This window comes from Chiloscyllium plagiosum, chromosome 51 (assembly GCF_004010195.1).
Source record: "Chiloscyllium plagiosum isolate BGI_BamShark_2017 chromosome 51, ASM401019v2, whole genome shotgun sequence".
Lineage (NCBI taxonomy): Eukaryota > Metazoa > Chordata > Chondrichthyes > Orectolobiformes > Hemiscylliidae > Chiloscyllium > Chiloscyllium plagiosum.
Window position 1 is genome coordinate 438,085 of NC_057760.1, and position 21,640 is coordinate 459,724.

At 51.2% G+C, this 21,640-nt stretch overlaps 1 protein-coding gene and 2 long non-coding RNA genes across 5 annotated transcripts in view; 1 reads left to right on the forward strand and 2 right to left on the reverse strand.

The window, feature by feature from the left end:
* LOC122544698 overlaps window positions 1-1,608 on the forward strand; it is a 12,944-nt gene extending 11,336 nt beyond the window's left edge. The window contains exon 3 of the long non-coding RNA XR_006310449.1: window positions 1,345-1,608. This is a non-coding gene — a long non-coding RNA (uncharacterized LOC122544698). The remainder of the gene's footprint in view (window positions 1-1,344) is intronic.
* The window catches only part of LOC122544693 (gamma-secretase subunit APH-1A-like), a 14,948-nt gene extending 2,506 nt beyond the window's left edge, over window positions 1-12,442 (reverse strand). The window contains exons 1-5 of one of the 3 annotated variants that reach the window (XM_043683977.1): window positions 12,138-12,442; window positions 5,407-5,577; window positions 4,071-4,144; window positions 3,310-3,432; window positions 1,949-2,076 (exon numbers count right to left, since the gene is read on the reverse strand). In XM_043683977.1, coding sequence (XP_043539912.1) covers window positions 1,949-2,076; window positions 3,310-3,432; window positions 4,071-4,144; window positions 5,407-5,577; window positions 12,138-12,250 — 609 coding nt within the window. In that variant the 5' untranslated portion in view covers window positions 12,251-12,442. Of the gene's footprint in view, window positions 1-1,948; window positions 2,077-3,309; window positions 3,433-4,070; window positions 4,145-5,406; window positions 5,578-8,908; window positions 8,974-11,037; window positions 11,334-12,137 lie in introns of those variants that run through there. The other 2 variants (XM_043683976.1, XM_043683978.1) reach the window with 2 other exon arrangements.
* Window positions 12,443-16,048: 3,606 nt separating this feature from the next.
* The window catches only part of LOC122544696, an 8,329-nt gene continuing 2,737 nt past the window's right edge, over window positions 16,049-21,640 (reverse strand). The window contains exon 3 of the long non-coding RNA XR_006310447.1: window positions 16,049-18,918. This is a non-coding gene — a long non-coding RNA (uncharacterized LOC122544696). The remainder of the gene's footprint in view (window positions 18,919-21,640) is intronic.

The window sequence follows — 21,640 nt, forward strand, 5'->3', positions numbered from 1 at the left end:
GCAGTGCCCAGGGATGTGCAGGTTAGGGTGGATTGGCCATGCTAAATTGTCCTGCAGTGCCCAGGGATGTGCAGGTTAGGGTGGATTGGCCATGCTAAATTGTCCCATTGTGTCCAGGGATGTGCAGGTTAGGGTGGATTGGCCATGCTAAATTGTCCTGCAGTGCCCAGAGATGTGCAGGTTAGGGGGGATTGGCCATGCTAAATCATCCCGTAGTTCCCAGGGGTGTGCAGGTTAGGGTGGATTGGACGTGCTAAATTGTCGCGTCATGCCCAGGGGTGTGCAGGTTAGGGTGGATTGGACATGCTAAATTGTCCCATAGTGTCCAGGGATGTGCAGGTTAGGGCGGATTGGACGTGCTAAATTGTCCCATAGTGTCCAGGGATTTGCAGGTTTGGGTGGGTTGGACGTGCTAAATTGTCCCATAGTGCCCAGGGATGTGCAGATTAGGTGCATTACTCAAGAGTAATTGTTGGATAATAGGGTAGGGGAATGGGTCTGGGTGGGTTAGTCTTCAGAGGGTCGGTGTGGACTTGTAGGGCTGAAGGGCCTGTTTCCACACTGTAGGGAATCTGTGATTCGACATGGTCTGCTATTGCACATCCCATCAAAAAGCGACCTGGTGCCCTTTAAGGAGGGACACAGTTGTCCGTACTTGGAGGGGCCTACACGTGACTCCAGACCTACAGCCGGGTGCTCAACTCTTAACGCTTCACAGTTAAGGCACTGGCCCAGCCAATGAGGTGAGCAGATTAAAAATACTCGTCACGGGTTCAATTCCCGCCAGGGTACCTCCCAGTATAGGATTCAAATTCACCAAATGGATCCTAGAATTGGTCTCCGTGACAACCGTCATCGATAAAGCGAAAAAAAAAACACATTGAGGCGGTGCGGGGTCACTCATGGGAGAATGGCATCTGCCATCCTCAACCCTCGGTCTGGGGAGGCCCACACGCGACTCCAGACCCCACACACAGAGACGGGCATCAGCAAAGCCCCCTAGGGGTCAAAGGGCAACAATGCCAGCGATGCCCCACCTCCTGAAAGAATTGAGCAAAATGCCGGGGACCTGTTTACTCGAACCCAACCACGATACCAGGGTGGCGGGACGGAGGGTGGGGTTGGGGATGTTTTGGGGGAGGGGGCCGTAAAAGGGGCCTAGTTTCGATAGTTCAGACTCTGGAGATGCTTGAGTCATCTCTGAGGGACAAGATGATTATTGCCTCGCAATCTGCCGGATTCACGAGGGAGAGTGGGTCGCCGGCGTCTTTATTGGCGGGAAACCAGCCCGGAACCAGGCACTAGAGCAATTCAACCCTTCATCTTCTCCCCCTTCTCCCACAGTTTGTGGCCTTGAAGACCAAATTGTTCAGCACAGGCCCCGACGCCACTCGGAAGCAACCGTTAGTGAATAACTTTCGAAAAGCACAGCCCCTCAACGACAGAAAGATCAGAGCTTCCTTCTCATTGGGTGAGTGATGAAATGATCCAGTAGATTTCTGACCAGATCATTGGCTTGGGTTACTGGGTAGCACCCTCCATTGGCAGGCTGTCACAAGTCTTCAAGTGCGAGGGCAGAGGGGGCATCAGTGATGAGGGACAGGTTCTGTCGGAGGGGGATTGTCCGTGCTAAATTGTCCCATAGTGCCCAGGGATGTGCAGGTTAGGGTGGATTGGCCATGCTCAATTGTCCCATAGTGCCCAGGGATGTGCAGGTTAGGGTGGATTGGCCATGCTAAATTGTCCCGTAGTGCCCAGGGATGTGCAGGTTAGGGTGGATTGGCCATGCTAAATTGTCCTGTAGTGCCCAGGGATGTGCAGGTTAGGGTGGATTGGCCGAACCGGGGTACCGTGGGGGGGGCGGGCGGGCAACGCTCTCTCTTATTCATGAGCCTCCTGCCTCTCAGCCCCTTGGTCAGGGAGTAGGGGGCGGGGGGTTAAGACTCACCAGGCCAGACATCAGCGCGTGAGACACAACGACCACGGCCAGCAGCAGCCACCTCCTCTTCTCGCAGGCGTCAAAGAACACGACCCCCCAGGACGTGTGCAAGAGAACCACGGCCGAGGTCACGAAAGCTGTGCAGAGACAGGAATCACCTGGGTGACAGAGCCTGCACACACACGCATGCGTGTCAGAGAGCTCGTGCGCGGCAGTCACTTAAACCGACAAGAAGCGGATTCCCCTTCCATTCAACCTTCTTGGGGCTTAGCTTTAAGAGACCTGGAGACTGCAGCGCAAAAAACTTAGAACCTCTTCTCTTCTGTGATTCACTCTTGGAACGAGGAGGGTCAGCTCCATCCATCGCTCACTGTCCCCACAGGACTGGGAAGAGGAGGCAGATGGAGTGCTGGCCGTTATGTCCAAGGGAATGGGGTTTTGCTAAAACTCGACAAGGCACGAGTTAGACCACAGCTGCAATTCTGTCGATAGCCTGGCACCCCCCCCCCCTCCACCCCAACCCTGTATCCAAGGAGAGCTAGACTGGGCCTTGGAGCCAGTCCAGAGAAGGCTCACTCAGCTGACCCTGGGGATGGAGAGACTCCCTGTGAGGAGAGGTCGGGTAGGTTTGGGGCTTGTCTTTCTTGGAGTTTAGAAGAACAGGCTATCTGAGTGAAACACACAAGATTCTTCAGGGAATATTAACAGGGGAGGTGTGGGGAGATGGATTCCTCCCGTGTGGGAGAGTCAAGGACCACACAGGTCTGCAACACGGAAACAGGCCCTTTGGCCCAGTTTTCACAATTAATCTAGCCCTATTTGCCTCCAATTTGGTCCCTATCCCATCCACGTGCCTGAGTAAGGTGTTACTAAACTAACAAAATTGTACTCACTTCCACCACGACCTCTGGCAGCCCGTCCCAGACACACCGCCCTCTGTGTGAGAAAACCTGCGCCTCTGCACCCTCTCCCCTCATAAAATCTATGCCCTCTAGTCTTCGACTCCCCGACCCTGGGGAAAAGCTGTGGGCTTATCGCTGCCTCTCACAAACTTACAAACCTGTCAGGTCACCCCCTCAGTTTCCGACGCTACAGGGAGAACTAAATGTCCCAGTCTCTCCTTATGGCTCAAACCTTCCTGTCCACGTAGCATCCTTAATAATAGAGGGCGTCATCTCAGAATATGGGGTCGCTGAAGACGGAGATAGGGAGGAATCTTTATCACTCCAAGGAGAGAGAGTGAGAGTGAGTGAGAGAGGTCGGGGCTGGCTCATTCAGCACACTCAAGACTAAGGTGGATCTTTAAAATCTGTGATCACATGACATTTGGTAACGATGCAAAGGCCTGGCCCCTCATTTCGCCAACTGACCTGAGGTAAGGAAGAAGTAGGGAGAGTCTCCGTGAATGCCCACCGCGCCTGGCCCCAGCGAGTCCGACAGTACATTGATGACAGAGAAGGCACCACTGGCAACGCCGAAGGCTAGACCCGAAACTGTGAGGGAAGAGACAGGCAGCGTGAGGGGAGGAATCGAAAGGACGTTCAGCAAACTCTATTCTCCTCCCCAGACGGGTAACGGAGAAGAATTGGCCGAACCTCGCCAGCTCGTTTTAAATTGGACGCAAAACGCTGCGGATATCAAAAACAAACAAATGCAGGAGGTCTGGACGTGTTTGGGGAGAGACAGAGAGAGAGAGAGAAAGAGCGCGCAGGCGTGAGAGGGAGGGGGAAGAGGACGTGAGAGGGAAAGGGCACGGGCGCGAGAGAAAGGGCGCGACAGAGAGAGAGAAAGAGTGAGAGCGCGCGAGAAAGCGAGAGTGAGAGCAAGACAGGACTGGAGGAGCAGCTCCTCACCGTTCCCTTTCACTCCACTTCTGGCAGCGAGCACAATCAGATCGATCAGAAACTTGTGGCCAAGCACATACAAAGGGCCCAATGGCCTACTCCTAATTCATACATGCGTTTTGGGTTGGGGGAGGCGGGGGGGGTGAAGGTGATCGATTCTCTCAATAGCCCAGTGCATATTGAGCAATCGGTATCAAATTCGCGATTGGACGGGACAACGGTGCCAGGAAGGGGAAAGGTTTGCCCGACGGAACATCCACGTGGCGGGCTGAAGCCGGTTCTTTTACCATACGCCATCTGCCCGATGGAGATGGGCGACCTCCCATCTTCGCTTATCGCCGCGAGGCCCTGGTCAGCTTTCCTGCGGGTGGGACAGAGATATACAAAGGTCACAGGGGTCGCTGGGTACCACAGCTGACACATAATCCCGCACGCGGTCAGTCGGGCTCTGGACAGGGAACAGGAAGACCATGAAACCCTTGGGATTCCTCCCAGCTGCACTCACCCAGTTATCCTTACCAATAACACGCCTTCTGAAACAACACAGTCAGACAACATGGAAACAGACCCTTCGGTCCAACTCGTCCATGCTAAATGGACATCCTAAATTCAGCTTGTTTCATTTGGCCAGCATTTGGCCCGTACCCCAGTCCCGATGAAAGGTCCTGCCTGAAATGTTCTCTCTCCTGAATTTGTGATGCTGCTTCATCTGTTGTGCTTTTTCCAGCTCCATATTCTATCGACTCTGACTTTCCACCATTTGCAATCCTCACGATCTCCATATCCCTCCAAACCCTTCCTGTTCATGTCCCCCATCCAGATGCCTTTTAAATGGTGTCATTGTACCAGCCTCCACCACCTCCTCTGGCAGCTCGTTCCATACACGTACCACCCTTTGCGTGAAAAAGCTGGAGAAAGTCTTTTTCTGCAGGGTAGGGGAGCCCAAGTCTAGAGGGCACAGATTTAGCGTGAGAGGGGAAAGATTTGAAAGGGACCCAAGGGGCAACGTTTTTCACCCAGAGGGTGGTGCGTGTGTAGAATGAACTGCCAGAGGAAGTGGTGGAGGTTGGTACAATTTAAAAGACATCGTGATGGAGACATGAATAGGAAGGGTTTAGAGGGATGTGGGCCAAGTGCTGGCAAATGGGATGAGATTAGGTTGGGATATCTGGTTGGCATGGTCGAGTTGGACCGAAGGGTTTTGTTTCCGTGCTGCACATCTCTATGACTCTATGTTGGCGGCAATATTGATCAGGACGACAGAGACACACACACAGACTCTGGATGGTCCTGGCTCCCCCAGTGGAAGTGCATTTGTGTTGTTCTGTAGCGCACAGAAAGACCATGGGTGTACATGGCGGACAGTAAAGTCAGTTGCACTGCGTGGGGGTGGGGGTGAAACAGAGGATATGCATTGGACAACAATAATGGAGGGGGAAACCTGCATTTACATTCATCAGACCTCAACCCCAGCACCCTCAGCTCATCCTATCCTGCACAGACAGACACACAGACAGGCTCCCTCTATTCCCGATCTACAGGATCTTTCACACACGGTGACAGTGAAGTCAGCCCGGATGGTTTCCCAGGGAGCGACGTGTCCTCTCTGGCCAGCGAGCTTACTTGAGCAGCTTGTAGTATGCGAACCGAAAGGCCTCTTGAAGCAAGACGGAGATCCCGGCTCCCATCATCAGCAGGCCGTGCTGAAGCCCAGCGTTCTCCTTGTTGCTGAGCTGTACTGCCACAAACCACAGCAGCGAGGAGAGGAGCAGTGATACCAGCCAGAAGAACGAGCTGTGGGAGAGGGTTAGAAAGCGGTCACCGTTAGTCCAACACACGGCCACAGAAAGCCGTGCACACTCGCTACGCCGAGAGCTCTCTCGAGTTAAGAGAATGCCGAATTCAAAATATGTTCGGACATGGTCCCTGCCCCGATCGGCGACCCACATTTTAAAAAGTGCAGGCGCTTCCCAATGGATTAGAAAGCAGCTCAGGGCAGATTGCAATTTGAACAGCATTGTCGGGGAGCTCTGATTGTAGTGCCCTCACACTCCGACAGTGCCTTTCTTAACCCCAGTGCCCCCCTCCCAAAGCGCCTGGAGGCCAAAGAGCTACTTCTGAAGGGCAATGCAGGAAATACAGCAGCCCATTTGTGCAAAGCCAGATCCCACAAAGACGCAAACCACCTGCTGTCGCAGAGACGTTGGTCGAGGGGTAAATAGTGGTCCCTGGCGCACTGGGAGAAATGTCGCCCCCCCACTGTGTTTCCACTGGAGGCTCTGTGAGCTTTAACCTCCATGCAAGCATTGGCCTTGGTTTAAGATGTTGGTCACAAAAACATCCCCCCCCCCCCGGGTAGCTGCCCGCCCCCGCACTGGGAGCATCAGCCCAGACACTCGATCAAAAAAAAATCAAACCCCATAACATTCTGACTCAAAGGGCTCATCCCTCACAGCGAGTCGGTAGGTGGAAACGTACGCCAAGAAAATAAAAATCCTCAGTATTTTTTAAAATTTACAATTATTATTGTATAATTCTTGAAAATGTGTGTCACGTATAGACAGGAGGGTTAAGGAGGCATATAGCAGGCATGCCTTCATTGCTCAGACCTTCGAGTACAGGAGTTGGGGTTGTACAGGATGTTGGCGAGGCCTCGTCTGGAGTAGCGTGCACAGCTCTGGCCGTGCTATTATAGGGAGGGTATTATTAAACTGGAGAGGGTTCAGAAGAGATTTACCAAGATGTTGCAGGGAGTAGAGGGTTTGAACTACAAGGACAGGCTGCGACGTCTTTCACTGGTGCATTAGAGGGTGAGGGGTGACCTTATAGAGGTTTATAAAATCACGACGGGCATGGATAAGATGAATGGTGAGTGTCGATTCCCTAGGGCAGGGGATTTCAAGACTGCGGGCACATTCGTAAAGTGAGAGGAGAGAGATTTAAAAAAAGACACAGGGGAAAATTATTTTTAAAAAAAAAACACAGAGGGTGGTTCATGTGTAGAATGACCTTCCTGAGGAAGTGGAGGATGTGGGTACACTGACAACATTTAAAAGACATTTGGATAAGTACATGAATAGGAAAGGTTTGGAGGGATATGGGCCAGGTGCAGGCAGGTGGGACTGGTTTAGTTTGGGGATTATGGTCACATGGACCTACTGAAACTGTGCTGTATGACCCGATGACATTGTCCTCCCTTCAAGGCCAAATATATTCTTCCTGAGATATGATGCCCAGATCTCCTTACCAAGTAACAAGTCAAACCAGGGTTTTATATACCTGCGAGGAGAAAGTGAGGACTGCAGATGCTGGAGGGCTTATGCCCGAAACGTCGATTCTCCTGTTCCCTGGATGCTGCCTGACCTGCTGCGCTTCTCCAGCAACACATTTTCAGCTTTTATATACCTGCAGCAGAACTTCTGCGCCCTTATACTCCAATCCTCTAGATTAATAGGCCAGCCTTCCATTAGCCAGAAGGATTATTTTCTGCATCTGTCTGTGGCGTTTCTAAGATTTGTGCACCTGAGCTCCCAGGTCTCTTTGGGTACCCACTGTACTGAACTTCACACCATCTGGAGATTATCGGGGGGTTTTTTTCTGAATTTCTGATACGGAAGTGACGACACTATGCTTCGAACACAGAGGTGCGCGCTATCCACTGTTGTTGCGCAGAAACCTTTCCAGAAAGGCAAAGAAGTGGTCGATTTGACGTTACTCTGGTTTCCATTTCTTGACCTTTACCTCTATGTGGTCCGTACCCCTCTACTCCCGGCTTATTCATGTATCTGTCATGTCTCTGAAAAGTTGCCATTGTATCTGTCTCCCTCTGGCAGCGTATTCCATTCACTTACCACCCTCCATGTAGGACAACTTACCTCTCACATCTCCTTTAAACTTTCCCGCCTTTTACCTTAAATCTGTGTCTCCTACTCGTTGACGTTTTTACCCTGGGGGTTAAAAAAAAACACTGTCTGTCCATCCTATTCACGTCTGAACCACTGGATTACTCGTCCCTCGGCATTACCTCATCTTTCACTGCACAAAAAACCGAGAAACAGCCTACAGCATCAGGCGCTACAGGCCCTGACAGTATTCAGACAATAATACTGAATAGGTTGGGACTATTTTGCCTGGAACGTCAGAAGCCAAGGGCTTATGCAGATGTTTATGAGGAACATGGATGGAGTGAACAGCCAAAGTCTTTTTCCCAGGGTAGGGGAGTCCAAAACTAGAGGGGCACAGGGGTAAGGTGAGAGGGGAAAGATTTAAAAGGGACTTAAGGGACAGTTTTTTTTCCCCACGCAGAGGGTGGTGCGTGTATGGAATGAGCTGCCAGAAGAAGTGGTGGAGGCTGTTACAATGACAACATTTAAGAGGCATTTGGATGGGTATATGAATAGGAAGGGTTTGGAGGGATATGGGTCAGGTGCTGGCAGGTGGGACTAGATGGGGTTGGAATAGCTGGTCGGCATGGACGGGTTGGACCGAAGGGTCTGTTTCCGTGCTGTACGTCTCTATGACTCTATGGTTGGCATGAACGAGCTGGACCGAAGGGACTGTTTCTGTGGTGTATATCTCTGTTACTCGACTGATGACCAGTGTCCTAGACAAGTTGTCCCAGTGCAGCTACAATCCTGGCATTTAATACTTGGATCAGCAGCTCAATATAAGCTGGTCTGAAAGTTATGGTATAGCCTGATCTCCTGATTTTGGAGCACTCGAATACCTGCCCTCAAATGCCCAGCTGCGTCCCCTCAGCTCCTCTGGTACACGGCAGCATCTCATCTTGTTAATAGGGTCCAATCCCAGCACATCAGACAAAGCCAAACAGCACAGAAATGGAGACAACCAGTCCACACAGACCAGTTTAATGATATCCTCCCTCTAGCAGGGCGACCAGAACTGGATACTACACTGCAGAAGAAATCTCATACATCCACAATATGACATCTCACCTGTCATACTCAAAAGGTCTGAGGAATAAAGGCAAGCTTGCTAAACGCCTTCCCAGCCACCATACAGTATGTGATGCAAACTTCAAAGAATTACATTCTAGATTTAGCTCGAAGCTGGGGTGGGGCAGGGGAGGGTCAAACAGAGTGCAAATGCATGACACAGCCATCACCTTACTGATGAGCAGCGAAGTCTCGATGGGCCAGATAGCTTATTTCTCATGTTCTTACCACAGAGCAATTGGCGAGGCCTTAACGCAAGGTAAACATGCCGCAGGTGAGGTGGCAAAGGTTGAGAAGGAAGGCACCTTCACAGCAGCCTCAGCCAACACAAGAGGCCGAGCCACTCTGCTGGCATTGCTCAGGCAAACAAACATTCAGACACTAGAGTGGAAATCGCTGACAGAAAAACCTCAGCAGGGCTGGCTGCAGCTGCAGGCAGAAATCACAGTCAATATTTCAGATCCAGTCACTCTTCCTCAGAACAAGTAATCAGGTGGGCCACAATCACACCGAATAATTTCCCACAGCCAATCCACCCTAACCTGCACATCCCTGGGCACTATGGGACAATTTAGCATGGCCATTCCACCCTAACCTGCACATCCCTGGGCACTATGAGACAATTTAGCATGGCCAATCCACCCTAACCTGCACATCCCTGGGCACTAGGAGACAATTTAGCATGGCCATTTCACCCTAACCTGCACATCCCTGGGCACTAGGAGACAATTTAGCATGGCCATTCCATCCTAACCTACACACCCTGGGCACTATGAGACAATTTAGCATGGCCAATCCACCCTAACCTGCACATCCCTGGGCACTAGGAGACAATTTAGCATGGCCATTTCACCCTAACCTGCACATCCCTGGGCACTAGGAGACAATTTAGCATGGCCATTCCATCCTAACCTACACACCCCTGGGCACTATGAGACAATTTAGCACGGCCATTCCACCCTAACCTGCACANNCACACCCCTGGGCACTATGAGACAATTTAGCATGGCCATTCCACCCTAACCTGCACACCCCTGGGCACTATGAGACAATTTAGCATGGCCAATCCACCCTAACCTGCACATCCCTGGACACTACGGTGCAATTTAGCATGGCCAGGGATGTGCAGGCTAGGTGAGTTAGCCATGGAAAATGCATGGTTACGGGGGATGCTCTTTGGAGGGTCAGGGTAGACTCAATGGGCTTCCATACTTGGGAATTGTATGAATGTCCTCATCTTCTGTGGTCTTACAGGAGTAACCAACCCCCCGCCACAAAAAAAAAGACATCATGACCCCACGGTACAGACGGTTTCAAAAATAAAGCAGGGAACGTAGCGGTTGTCTGTTCAGCCTACTGCAGTTGAAAAGCCCCTTGAGTACAATTGACCAGGCTCATGGGAGGAGAAAGTGAGGACTGCAGATGCTGGAGATCAGAGCTGAAAATGTGTTGCTGGAAAAGCGCAGCAGGTCAGGCAGCATCCAAGGAGCAGGCGAATCGACGTTTCGGGCATGAGCCCTTCTTCAGCGGCTCATGAAGAAGGGCGCATGCCCGAAACTTAGATTCTCCTGCTCCCTGGATGCTGCCTGACCTGCTGCGCTTTTCCAGCAACACATTTTCAGCCCAGGCTCATGGGACTAACCAATGCCCCATCACGGAGCAGAATCACCCCGATGTGGACGGGGACAGGATCGTCTGGAGGCTGCTGTCCATGCGATTTTCCTGCACCTCGGATGCTGTGCTTTTCCAGCGCCACACTCCCGACCGCTGTCCGCACAGCCTACTACAGTCGAACAGCCCGTGGGGCACAACCGCCCGGGCGTACTGGATCCAGGAAGGGCATCAGGGCACCGCAGAGCTGAGGGTCTCACAAGGTAAAGCACGGGGTGGCATTGAGACTGCTATCCATCCAGCCTCCTGCAGTCGAATAGCCCAGTCAGACGTGATCTGGTGGGGCAGATTATAAATACTAGGGTCGGTGCTGGGGTTCGGGGAAAGGTGGGTAACCACCTTTTAAAACAAAAAGGAGAGAAGAAAAAAAAAAGTGATGACAGAGGATTGGACAGAAATGTTTTTTTTTGTCGGCCAAACACATGCCCCGCCCCCCATCCACGGGCGACGTTCCCTTTAAATCCTGGGGCAACGGCTCGCGGTGACTTTAATGATTGACAGCGGCGGCGGATGCGGGCGGTGCCGGTGAAGCGGGAGTGCGGTCGGGCAGGTTTAGTTTTTAAATTTTATAAACGAACGGAGGGTTTTGTTTTCCTCCTTTTTTATTTTTTTTAAAAAGAAAACTCACCCGGCGACCAGGATGATCACCCGCAGCGGCTCACCGGCCACGGTGAACAGCAGCAGCGCGAACGCCGGCCCGAAGGCGATGAAGGCGCAGCCGAAGAAGACCGCCGCGCTCATGGCGGGGAGGAGGGGCGAGGCGACCGCCTCAGGCCTTAAACCCGGTTTAAAAGTCCCACCGCCATCGGCCAGCCCTCCTCCTGCATCCCCCGCCCTTTTCCGACACTCCCGAGGGGCCGCCGCTGAGGGGAGGTCGCAGGCCCAACGGCCTGTCGCGGCGGGGGCACGCCGCGGCCAATCGGCGTCGGGCCAGGGGGTGGGGCCGCGGGGGGGGTTTGACGGGCGGTACGGCCAATCGGCTGTCGTGGCTGGGCGGGCGAAATGCTGATCGACGGGCGGCTCGGCCATTCGGATTTATGTCCCCGACGGCCGGGCCGGTCGACGTCATGGGGAGGCGGGCCGCAGGGTGATCGACGGGTCGCCCCTCCAGTAGGAGTTTGACAGCCCGTCCGCATCGAGGACAGGCGGGTCGGGAGTTGATTGACGGAAGACTCGGCCAGTCGGATGTCGACAGCCGTTTTCTGCGTAGCCAGGGCGAGAATTGATTGACGTGCCAGTCGGATGTTGACGCTTCTTGACCGACTTGCCACACTACGTCGAGGGTTTGGTGGCTGATTGACAGGCCGCTCCACCAATTGGATATCACCACTCCCTTGAAGGCCTGACCACCTGATTGACAGGCCGCTCGACCACTGGGATGTCTGTATTCCAGTTGGTTTGCCCATCGGTGGGGCGGATGAAGAGGTAAAAACAATGACTGCAGATGCTGGAAACCAGATTCTGGATTAGTGGTGCTGGAAGAGCACAGCAATTCAGGCAGCATTCGAGGACAGGCAAAATTGACGTTTTGGGCAAAAGCCCTTCATCAGGAATAAAGGCAGAGAGCCTGAAGCGCTCGCGGTGACTTTAATGATTGACAGCGGCGGCGGATGCGGGCGGTGCCGGTGAAGCGGGAGTGCGGTCGGGCAGGTTTAGTTTTTAAATTTTATAAACGAACGGAGGGTTTTGTTTTCCTCCTTTTTTATTTTTTTTAAAAAGAAAACTCACCCGGCGACCAGGATGATCACCCGCAGCGGCTCACCGGCCACGGTGAACAGCAGCAGCGCGAACGCCGGCCCGAAGGCGATGAAGGCGCAGCCGAAGAAGACCGCCGCGCTCATGGCGGGGAGGAGGGGCGAGGCGACCGCCTCAGGCCTTAAACCCGGTTTAAAAGTCCCACCGCCATCGGCCAGCCCTCCTCCTGCATCCCCCGCCCTTTTCCGACACTCCCGAGGGGCCGCCGCTGAGGGGAGGTCGCAGGCCCAACGGCCTGTCGCGGCGGGGGCACGCCGCGGCCAATCGGCGTCGGGCCAGGGGGTGGGGCCGCGGGGGGGGTTTGACGGGCGGTACGGCCAATCGGCTGTCGTGGCCGGGCGGGCGAAATGCTGATCGACGGGCGGCTCGGCCATTCGGATTTATGTCCCCGACGGCCGGGCCGGTCGACGTCATGGGGAGGCGGGCCGTAGGGTGATCGACGGGTCGCCCCTCCAGTAGGAGTTTGACAGCCCGTCCGCATCGAGGATAGGCGGGTCGGGAGCTGATTGACGGAAGACTCGGCCAGTCGGATGTCGACAGCCGTTTTTTGCGTAGTCGGGGCGAGAACTGATTGACGTGCCAGTCGGATGTTGACGCTTCTTGACCGCCTTTCCACACTACGTCGAGGGTTTGGTGGCTGATTGACTGGCCGCTCCACCAATTGGATATCACCACTCCCTTGAAGGCCTGACCACCTGATTGACAGGCCGCTCGACCAGTGGGATGTCTGTATTCCAGTTGGTTTGCCCATCCGTGGGGCGGATGAAGAGTCTGCTCATCCAATCGGATGCTGGTATTCTGAACGGCCTCAGCAGTCGGCAGGGGTGGACGGATGATTGACAGTCGCCAATCGAGCTTGGGATAAGGTCCGGGTAATGGGCGTGGATTACTCGTGTGACTGACAGGCGAACTGTCCAATACGGTGGCGGTGTGTCTTTTGGAACCATTCGGCGTTAAGGTCAGGGTGATTGATGTTTCCATTGACGAGTCAGATGTCGTCTCTGATGGATTAAGCAATCAACGACTCGGATAGGCGTGTGTGGGAAGGAATGACGTTAATTTCGTCCAATCGGATGCCGACAGTTTTGACGCCTTATTCAATCGACACGGAGGGAAGGACGGCCAGGTGGCGATTTGTGTGATTGACGTCGTGTTTGGGCAGGTGGGCGTGGTCTCATGCTGACCGACATGCGAGATAACCAATGAAATGCTGGAACCCTCTCGACGAATCGCATTCTGGGCAAATGGGTGGAAAGCAGTTCAGTTCGTCGGTTACTGCGCGTGCGCACGGCGCGCAAGGCAACATGGGAGTTGTAGTCTTCCCTGTCTCTTGCTGCAGAGTCAAAAGAGAAAGCTAAATGCTGAAACTCTTGAAATAAAAACAGAAGTTGCTGGTCACTGTTGTCGAGTAGAAAGCGGCCACTCAGCCCATTGGGTTTGCATTTGTTCTCCTGCATGAGCATTATGATTTAGTGCCAATCTCCTGGCCTGCAAACCTATACATTGTCTCAATTGAAATAACTTTCTTGTTGCTTTCTTTATTGTCTCAATTGAAATTGCCTTTAATTGCACCATATTCCTTTCAACTCAGCTCAACCACTGGCTGAGTTAAATTTTGTTTACTGCTATGCTTGTGCAACACGCCTTAAAACTGTGCTCTCTGGTTCTTGATTGATAAGAGCTGTTAAGAATAGAGAGTGGTGCTGGAAAAGCACAGCAGGTCAGGCAGCATCTAAGGAGCAGGAGAATCGACTGGCTGATTCCTGGTGAAGCCCATTCCTGATGTAGGGCTTTTGCCTATCTTATACGTTGCAGGCAGGGATGCCCGGAGGCATGGTGCATTGGGGAAACCGAGCAAAGGCTACGACAACGGATGAATGGGCACCGCACAACGATCAACAGACAGGAGGGTGCCCTCCCAGTTGGGGAACACTTCAGTGGTCCAGGACATTCAGCCTCGGACCTTCGGGTGACCATCCTCCAAGGGGGACTTCGGGACAGGCAGCAGAGGAAAGTGGCCGAGCAGAGGCTGATAGCTAAGTTCGGTACCCATAGGGAGGGCCTCAACCGGGACCTTGGGTTCATGTCACATTACAGGTGATCACCATTGCACTACACACACACACACACACACTCCTACACACACTCCTACACACACTCCTACACACACTCTCACATACACACGGACATAGATACACACAGATGTGCACACAGACACCCACACACACCCTTATAGACACACAGACTCCCACACATGCACCCCCTCACAGACTTAAGACACTCTGCACTCACTATACACACACACACACTTTCTCACTCACAACCCCCACCCCAGACAGACACACACACACAGACAGACAGATAAAGACCCACATGCACACATATTTTGTGTGGTGAATTTTTTTGGTGCTTTCAGAGTTACATTGCACTTTGCTCAAAAACCACATACATTCATGTAGAACTCTGAGCTCAAAAACTGCATGAATTTATGTAAAATTCTGTCATCTCACTTTTTAGCTTGGAATCAATCTAAACATCAGGTCATAGACAGAGAACACAGGGGGCTAACACCTTCAACACATTGTCTAGCTATCACCGTTGTTAACAGCTAACCCGAGAATGCAACTTTAAAAAAAAGGGTTTTGTGATTTACACATGAAAGAAGTGAAACTATCACTGTATTCTAACAGATGAAAGACTTCACAGACAATCAGTTCTTCAATGTATAATTTCAGTTACATCACACTGCAAATTTTTGCTATAAATTCTGTGTTACGATCGAGCCCTCCACAATCACATGATGAAGGAGTGTCGCTCCGAAAGCTAGTGTGCTTCCAATTAAACCTGTTGGAATATAACCTGGTGTTGTGTGATTTTTAACTTTGTGCACTTTTAATAGACAGTCTTGCTTCACTCGAGTAAATATCAAGCCAAATCTGTTCTCTGGAGGCTGTATATTTCAGAGGTTGTGGAAACATACAAGATTCTTTAAGGGACTTGATCTGAAGAAATGTTTCCCCACTCCATGCAGGACCAGAAAGCATAATCACCGAGTAAAAGGCTCACCATTCAAGGCAGATTTAATATTGTGTATCTGTGGAATTTTTTACCACAGAGGCTGGGTCACCAGGTATATTCATGGCAGAGATAGACAAATTTTCAATTATGAGGGAGATAAAGGTTATGGGGGAAAAGCAGGAGAGTTGGATTCAGGATTATCAAATCAGTCATAATCTTGCTAAATGGTACAGCATTATGAGGGGCTAAATGGCCGCCTTCTGCTCCTATCCCTTATGGTAAATATTTCCTTGTCTTTTCCCTCTGCTTCTTTGACCAGTATTCTTGGACTCCCAAACCTCCCAGCACACATTCGTGGGAGGAACCCAGCCATCCTCTTCTGCTCTGGGTCACCACATGACTCCCACTCCCAGATCAATGCCTGTTGACACTAGTGCTGAGATTAGATTCCCTACAGTATGGAAACAGGCCCTTCGGCCCAACAAGCCCACACCAACCCTCTGAAGAGTAACCCACCCAGACCCATTTCCCTCTGACTAACATGATGGGCAATTTAGCATAGCCAATTCACCTGACATGCACATCTTTGGACTCTGGGAGGAAACCGGGGCACCTGGAGGAAATCCACACAGACACTGGGAGAATGTGCGAACTCCACACAGATAGTTGCCCAAGGCTGGAATCGAACCTGGGACCCTGGTGCTGTGAGGCAGCAGTGCTAACCACTGAGCCACCGTGCCACCCATTAAGTGCTGCAAGAACCAGTTGCAATACAAATGTCCGCTCTGTCACTGATAGCACCGAAAAAATAAACACTGAATTGAAAAAATAAACACTGGAACCACGGAGATATCAAGAATCCTGTATCAAAGTCCACAGCAACCGCAAATCTTTATTACATCAGCATTGCACAAGAGGTGCTAAATGCAGCTACAACACCATCCTGGCAAAGACTGGCCAAGATTCACTTTCTGGAGGCTTCAGTCTTTCTAAACTTGGGGAAGGGGACAGTGGATTGGCACAACATAGGATGCAGAATCTGCTTTGCTCAAAAACACTGACTTAAACAGAGGTTAATCCCAACGCTGGAGTGGCGCTTGGTCCAGGCAGGCTGAGTTTCATTTTCTTTCTCATCTAAATTTTAGCTTGAGCAATGGTTGGCAACAGACATAGGTAAATAACAGGTGGATAGCATAGTGGTGTGCAGTGTGATAATAAAGCACACAGTGTCACAGAGGTGGTAGGGATACAAGCCCGATGCCCATGACTGGAATTCCCTCCCACTTCAACCCGGCCACTCAACTTACTTCCTGACTTTGCTTCTCAAGTGGCCTGCACCATGTACTGGCAGGGTATCTGACCGACGAGAGGTGGCCACTGAGGCCCAAGCAATGGCGGTTCCACATCAGCTGATCTTCCACTTCCCTGTCCCCAAGGGGAACTGAGTCAAATCAAACACCTCTGTTACCACCACGCTCCCTCCCCAGGTATGGGTATGGAACCTAGCAGCTCCCTACCTACATGACGGGCTACCACGTTGGACAGTGTCGCTACCTCTCCTCAGCCACTGGGAAAGAATGCTGTAAAGACCCAAACACGCAGCACCTTCACTTCCCTCACTCATGCCCCACGAGCTCTTTCTAGGGATCTCTTGGTATCTCAGGATTGTTTGTTGCAATAAATTTAGTTTCGAATCAGGACGTGCTGCTACAAAGAATACTTCAATAGCATCATTTCCCCGACCCCCATTCCACCCACACCCGAGCCTGGAGGAGCTTAAAATCGGCCACGCTCTTTGAGGTTGGATCAAATTCCTGGACGGGCCCAGCCAAAGAATCTAGGCATGGGCAATCAATCCAGCCTTGCCAACAGAGCCCAGATAAATCGACCAGAGGGGTCACTGGCCTCCGCAGTAGGTCAAATGGGATGAATCGGAGTGAGGCCATTCACACGTCGTGTCACTGATGGTCCTGAATCACGGTGGAAGGCTTCTCCTGTTCGTCCCACGACGGCCAGACAGCCCTGTGGCCTCCAACCTGCGCCCGTTCTCAATCTCTCGGCTCACCGAACGCAAACCACCCTGTCCTCCCAGCTTTCGTTCGCAAGTGAACAGGGGAGGCTAGGGTGGGTTGTAGTGCAAGGAATCAATCGACTGCCGCACAAAGAGGTGCTTGCAGGCAACCAGCACCCCTGATTACCAAAGAGCCTGGAGACAGGAGTTTGGGTAAGGGAGGGGAGGCAGTTTCCTGATGGACACCATCCATCCCACTCTTAGAACTGACCTGCAGGTGGTAAAGGTGGAGACCCTTGCTCGTCGATGTCACCCCGAGCAATTCCTGGCTTTTCTCTGCCCCCTTTTCAAGTTGCACTAGTGTGACCTAAGAGAGGCAAGTCACTGGCATTGTCCCCTGACTTGCTTCCTCCCAAACGTTCGCCCCCCCCCCACCCCCTCCCCCAGTGGTATGGTTTTGCATGCAGCTGTTCAACCACCAGGAGCAGCCCAGCCCCATTTGTCCTCACCTGGGATCAAGACTCCTCCAATGGCCATGTCCCCTCTGCCAACCATCTCCAGTATCCCTCCTTCGGGATCAGTCAACCTAGGGAGGGGGGGATCTGGCTTTTTAGTTTTTTTTTCCTGCCCCTTGCTCCATCTCACTCAGTCTCGCGCCATTATCTAGTGGAGTAATCGTGGCTGGTGTTCAGAAATTCCACCATTCGAGTGCCTCCCCAACTCGTTCAAAATCCTTGACCCATCCCTGGGATTAGCCCCATCCTGAATCTTTACACTGTTAGAACCAAAACATGTTGGGGACTGTGGGAACTTGAGAAATCCCAGCACCGTTTGACAGGGGTTCAATGATAAAATGAAAACCATCCCTTTAATTCCTGGTTTCTCCAAGTTTACTGTTGACTTCCTGACCAGCTGTCCCCTGGAATTTCAGAACTGAGACGGGGGGGAGGGGAGGGGCGGAGGGGGGTTTGATGGTGGGGGAGGGTGATTATACATTAGCAGAAACGCCCTCGCTGGCCTCAATTCCTGTAGGCCAACATCCGCCCCAATGCCTGACCTTTGACCTCCATCTTCATCCTGGCACCGGGGAATTCTGTCCTGTCAAGCCCCCTAAAACCAAAAGGGCAGGAATCTTGTCCTTGAAGAACAAGCAAATAAAAATAAAGAACAAAAAAAAAGAATGAATAATACCATTGGCTCTGGCGAGAAAAGACTTGAGGTCTTCAACTGCTTGACAAAATGTCTGCCACCATTCCCTCTTTTCCTCCCCTCCATCATCCCGCCATTGCTACAGACCCATTGAGATTCAATACATCACCCTCTCACCCCTCCCACCCCAACCCACCTTCAAGCCCCGTATATTGTACAAATAAGCAAAGCTTAAATAAGTCCCAGATTTGACCTGCTGTGGGAGGAAGTTTCAGTCACAAAGAGGAACGTGGTTTAGTGTCTTCCCCTCCCGTCCAGGGAAGAAGGGGACGGGGGGAGGGGAGGGGGCTGTAGTGAAGCTAAACCAGGTATGAAGCTACGATGACTGACCGCTGCGTCCCCAGACGGGTCCAGTAGTTGATTTCAATAAGTTATCCACACAATGGGTCTTCGTTGAGGAGGGTTACCTGGCTCTCTGTTGTGTGCGTCACGTTCTGAGTCTTAAACTAAGGAGCACTTGGAGCTTGACTTCTGTGGGCTTTCCAGAGGGGTCTTATAGCTGGGGGACCCAAAGCCCTAGGTTTGAAGGAAACAAATCGTCAAGTTAGACAAAAGCAAAATGAAGGAGGGGGAGAAATTGAGAGTAAAAGTGAGAGAGAGAGGGGAGAGAGAGAAAGAGAGAGAGAGAGAGAGAGACGTGCATAATTTCTAATTCTCGAGACCACAAACTACACTTTTTACATCTTGTTTTCATAAATTTTACTTCAGTCAGAGGTGGCCTTCATTCTGCTACTAACACCCATCCTAGCACTGTCATCTCTCTCCAAACACTACAACCTTTTCCTTTTAAGGATTAGATTAGATTCCCTACAGTGTGGAAACAGGCCCTTCGGCCCAACAACTCACACCGACCCTCCGAAGAGTAACCCACCCAGACCCACTTCCCTCTGACGAACGCATCTAACACTGTGGGCAATTTAGCGTGGCCAATTCACCTGACCCTCTTTTGTTCCATGATCCTTTTGATCTCTTAATCCTCCTTTGTCCTCTAGCCTGCTCTTCCCTCCTGTTTGTAGAAATATAGATGCAGGAGGAGGCCATTCAGCCATTTGAGCCTGCACCACCATTCAATATGATCGTGGCTGATAGAGGCATCCAGCAGGGAAACAGACCCTTCGGTCTAACCAGTCCATGCCAAACATAATCCCCAAACTAAACTAAACTAAACTAGTCCCACTTGCCTGCTCCTGACCCATATCCCTCCAAACCCTTCCTGTTCATGTACTTATCCAAATGTCTTTTAAACGTTGTCACTGTACCCACACCCACCACTTCCTCAGGAAGCCCATTCCACACACGAACCACCTGCCCCCCCCGCCATTTTAAAATATATTTCCTCTCACTTTAAAAATGTCCCCCCCCCCCCCCGCAGTCTTGAAATCCCCTCCCTTAGGGAAAAGACACCTACCATTAACTTTATCTATAACCCCTCATTATTTTATAAACTTCTAGCAGGTCACCTCTCAACCTCCCATGCTCCAGTAAAAGAAGTCCCAGTCTAACTCAAGCTTTCCACACCCGGCAACATCCTGGTAAATCTCTTCTGAACCCTCTCCAGTTTAATAATCTCCTTCCTGTAACGGGGCGACCGGATCTGGACCCAGTACTCCAGACGAGGCCTCACCAATGTCCTGTACAACCCCATCATGTCGTCCCCAACTCCTGTACTCAAAAGGACTGAGTAATGAAGGCAGGCATGCTAAACACCTTTTTAAACCACCAGCCCCCCTCCATGTGAAATGAATAGAGGAGCTGAATAAAATAGAGAAACGCCACAGGAAAATACAACATAGCGGGATTTGAAGGTCCTTTTGTAGGAATCACATAAAGCTAGTTTATAGTTTTAATAGGAAATAGGTAAGGCAAATGGAACGTTGGTCTTTATTTCAAAGGGGAATAGAGTATTAAAATGCGGAGCTCTTGTAAAACGAGACAAGGCGATGGTTAGACTACACTTACAATAGTGAACTGTTGGGTCCTATAGTCAGTTCTGCTATAACATGGTAGGACTGTGCTCGTGCTATAAGCAAATCATGTAATAGCTGCACTGTTTAAACTAATGGGGCTGGAATTGTGTTATGTAGCCAAGACACGCTTTAAACGTCCGTGCTATAGAAACACTATCCCCAATTCAATCGAGTTGCAGCGAATTTGCACTGACGAAACGCGTGTTATTGCAAAGCGACCTGTGCAAGCACTGGAAGCAAGTGCAGAGATAGTTCACTGGATTGATCTTCAGAGACAGAGGTACTGCCTTATGAGGACTGGTTTGAGTAAGGACCCTACTTAACCAGCCCAAGCTTGCAAAAGTCACCACCAAAAACTGGTGGTGTGGTCAACATCGAAGAAGGTTACCTCCGATTACCACGGGATTTTGATCAGACGGGCCAATGGGCTGAGGAGTGGCAGGCGGAGTTTGATTTAGGTAAATGCGAGGTGCTGCATTTTGGAAAGGGAAATTAGGGCAGGACTTAATGGTAAGGTCCTAGGGAGTGCTGCCGAACAAAGAGATCTTGGAGTGCAGGTTCATAGCTCCTTGGAAGCTGCAGGTAGATAGAATAGTGAAGGTGGCGTTTGGTATGCTTGCCTTCAGTGAACTGAGTATAGGTGCTGGGAGATCATGTACAGAACATTGGTCAGGCCACTTTTGGAATACTGCGTTCAACTCTGGTCTCCCTGCTATAAGAAGGATGTTGTGAAACTTGAAAGGGTTCAGAAAAGATTTCCAAGGATGTTGCTGGGGCTGGAGGGTTTGAGCTATAGGGAGAGGCTGAGGCTATTTTCCCTGGAGGGTCGGAGGCTGAAGGGTGACCTTTATAGAGGTTTATAAAATCATGAGGGGCATGGATAGGGTGCACAGTCAAGGTATTTTCCCAGGGTAGGGTCATAGAGGTCATAGGTCTAAGATGAGAGCAGAAAGATTTAAAAGGGGCTCGAGGGGTAACTTTATCACACATGGTGGAGCAGATATGGATTGAGCTGCCAGAGGAAGTGGTGGAAGCTAGCACAATTCCAACATTAAAAGGCATCTGGATGGGGACATGAATAAGAAGGGTTGGGAGGGATATGGGCAAAATGCTGGCAAATGGGACTAGATGAATTTAGTTCAGAAAAGATTTACAAGGATATTGCCAGGTTTGGAGGATTTGAGCTATAGGGAGAGGCTGAACAGGCTGGGGCTGTTTTCCCTGGAGCGTCGGAGGCTGAGGGGTGACCTTATAGAGGTTTACAAAATTAT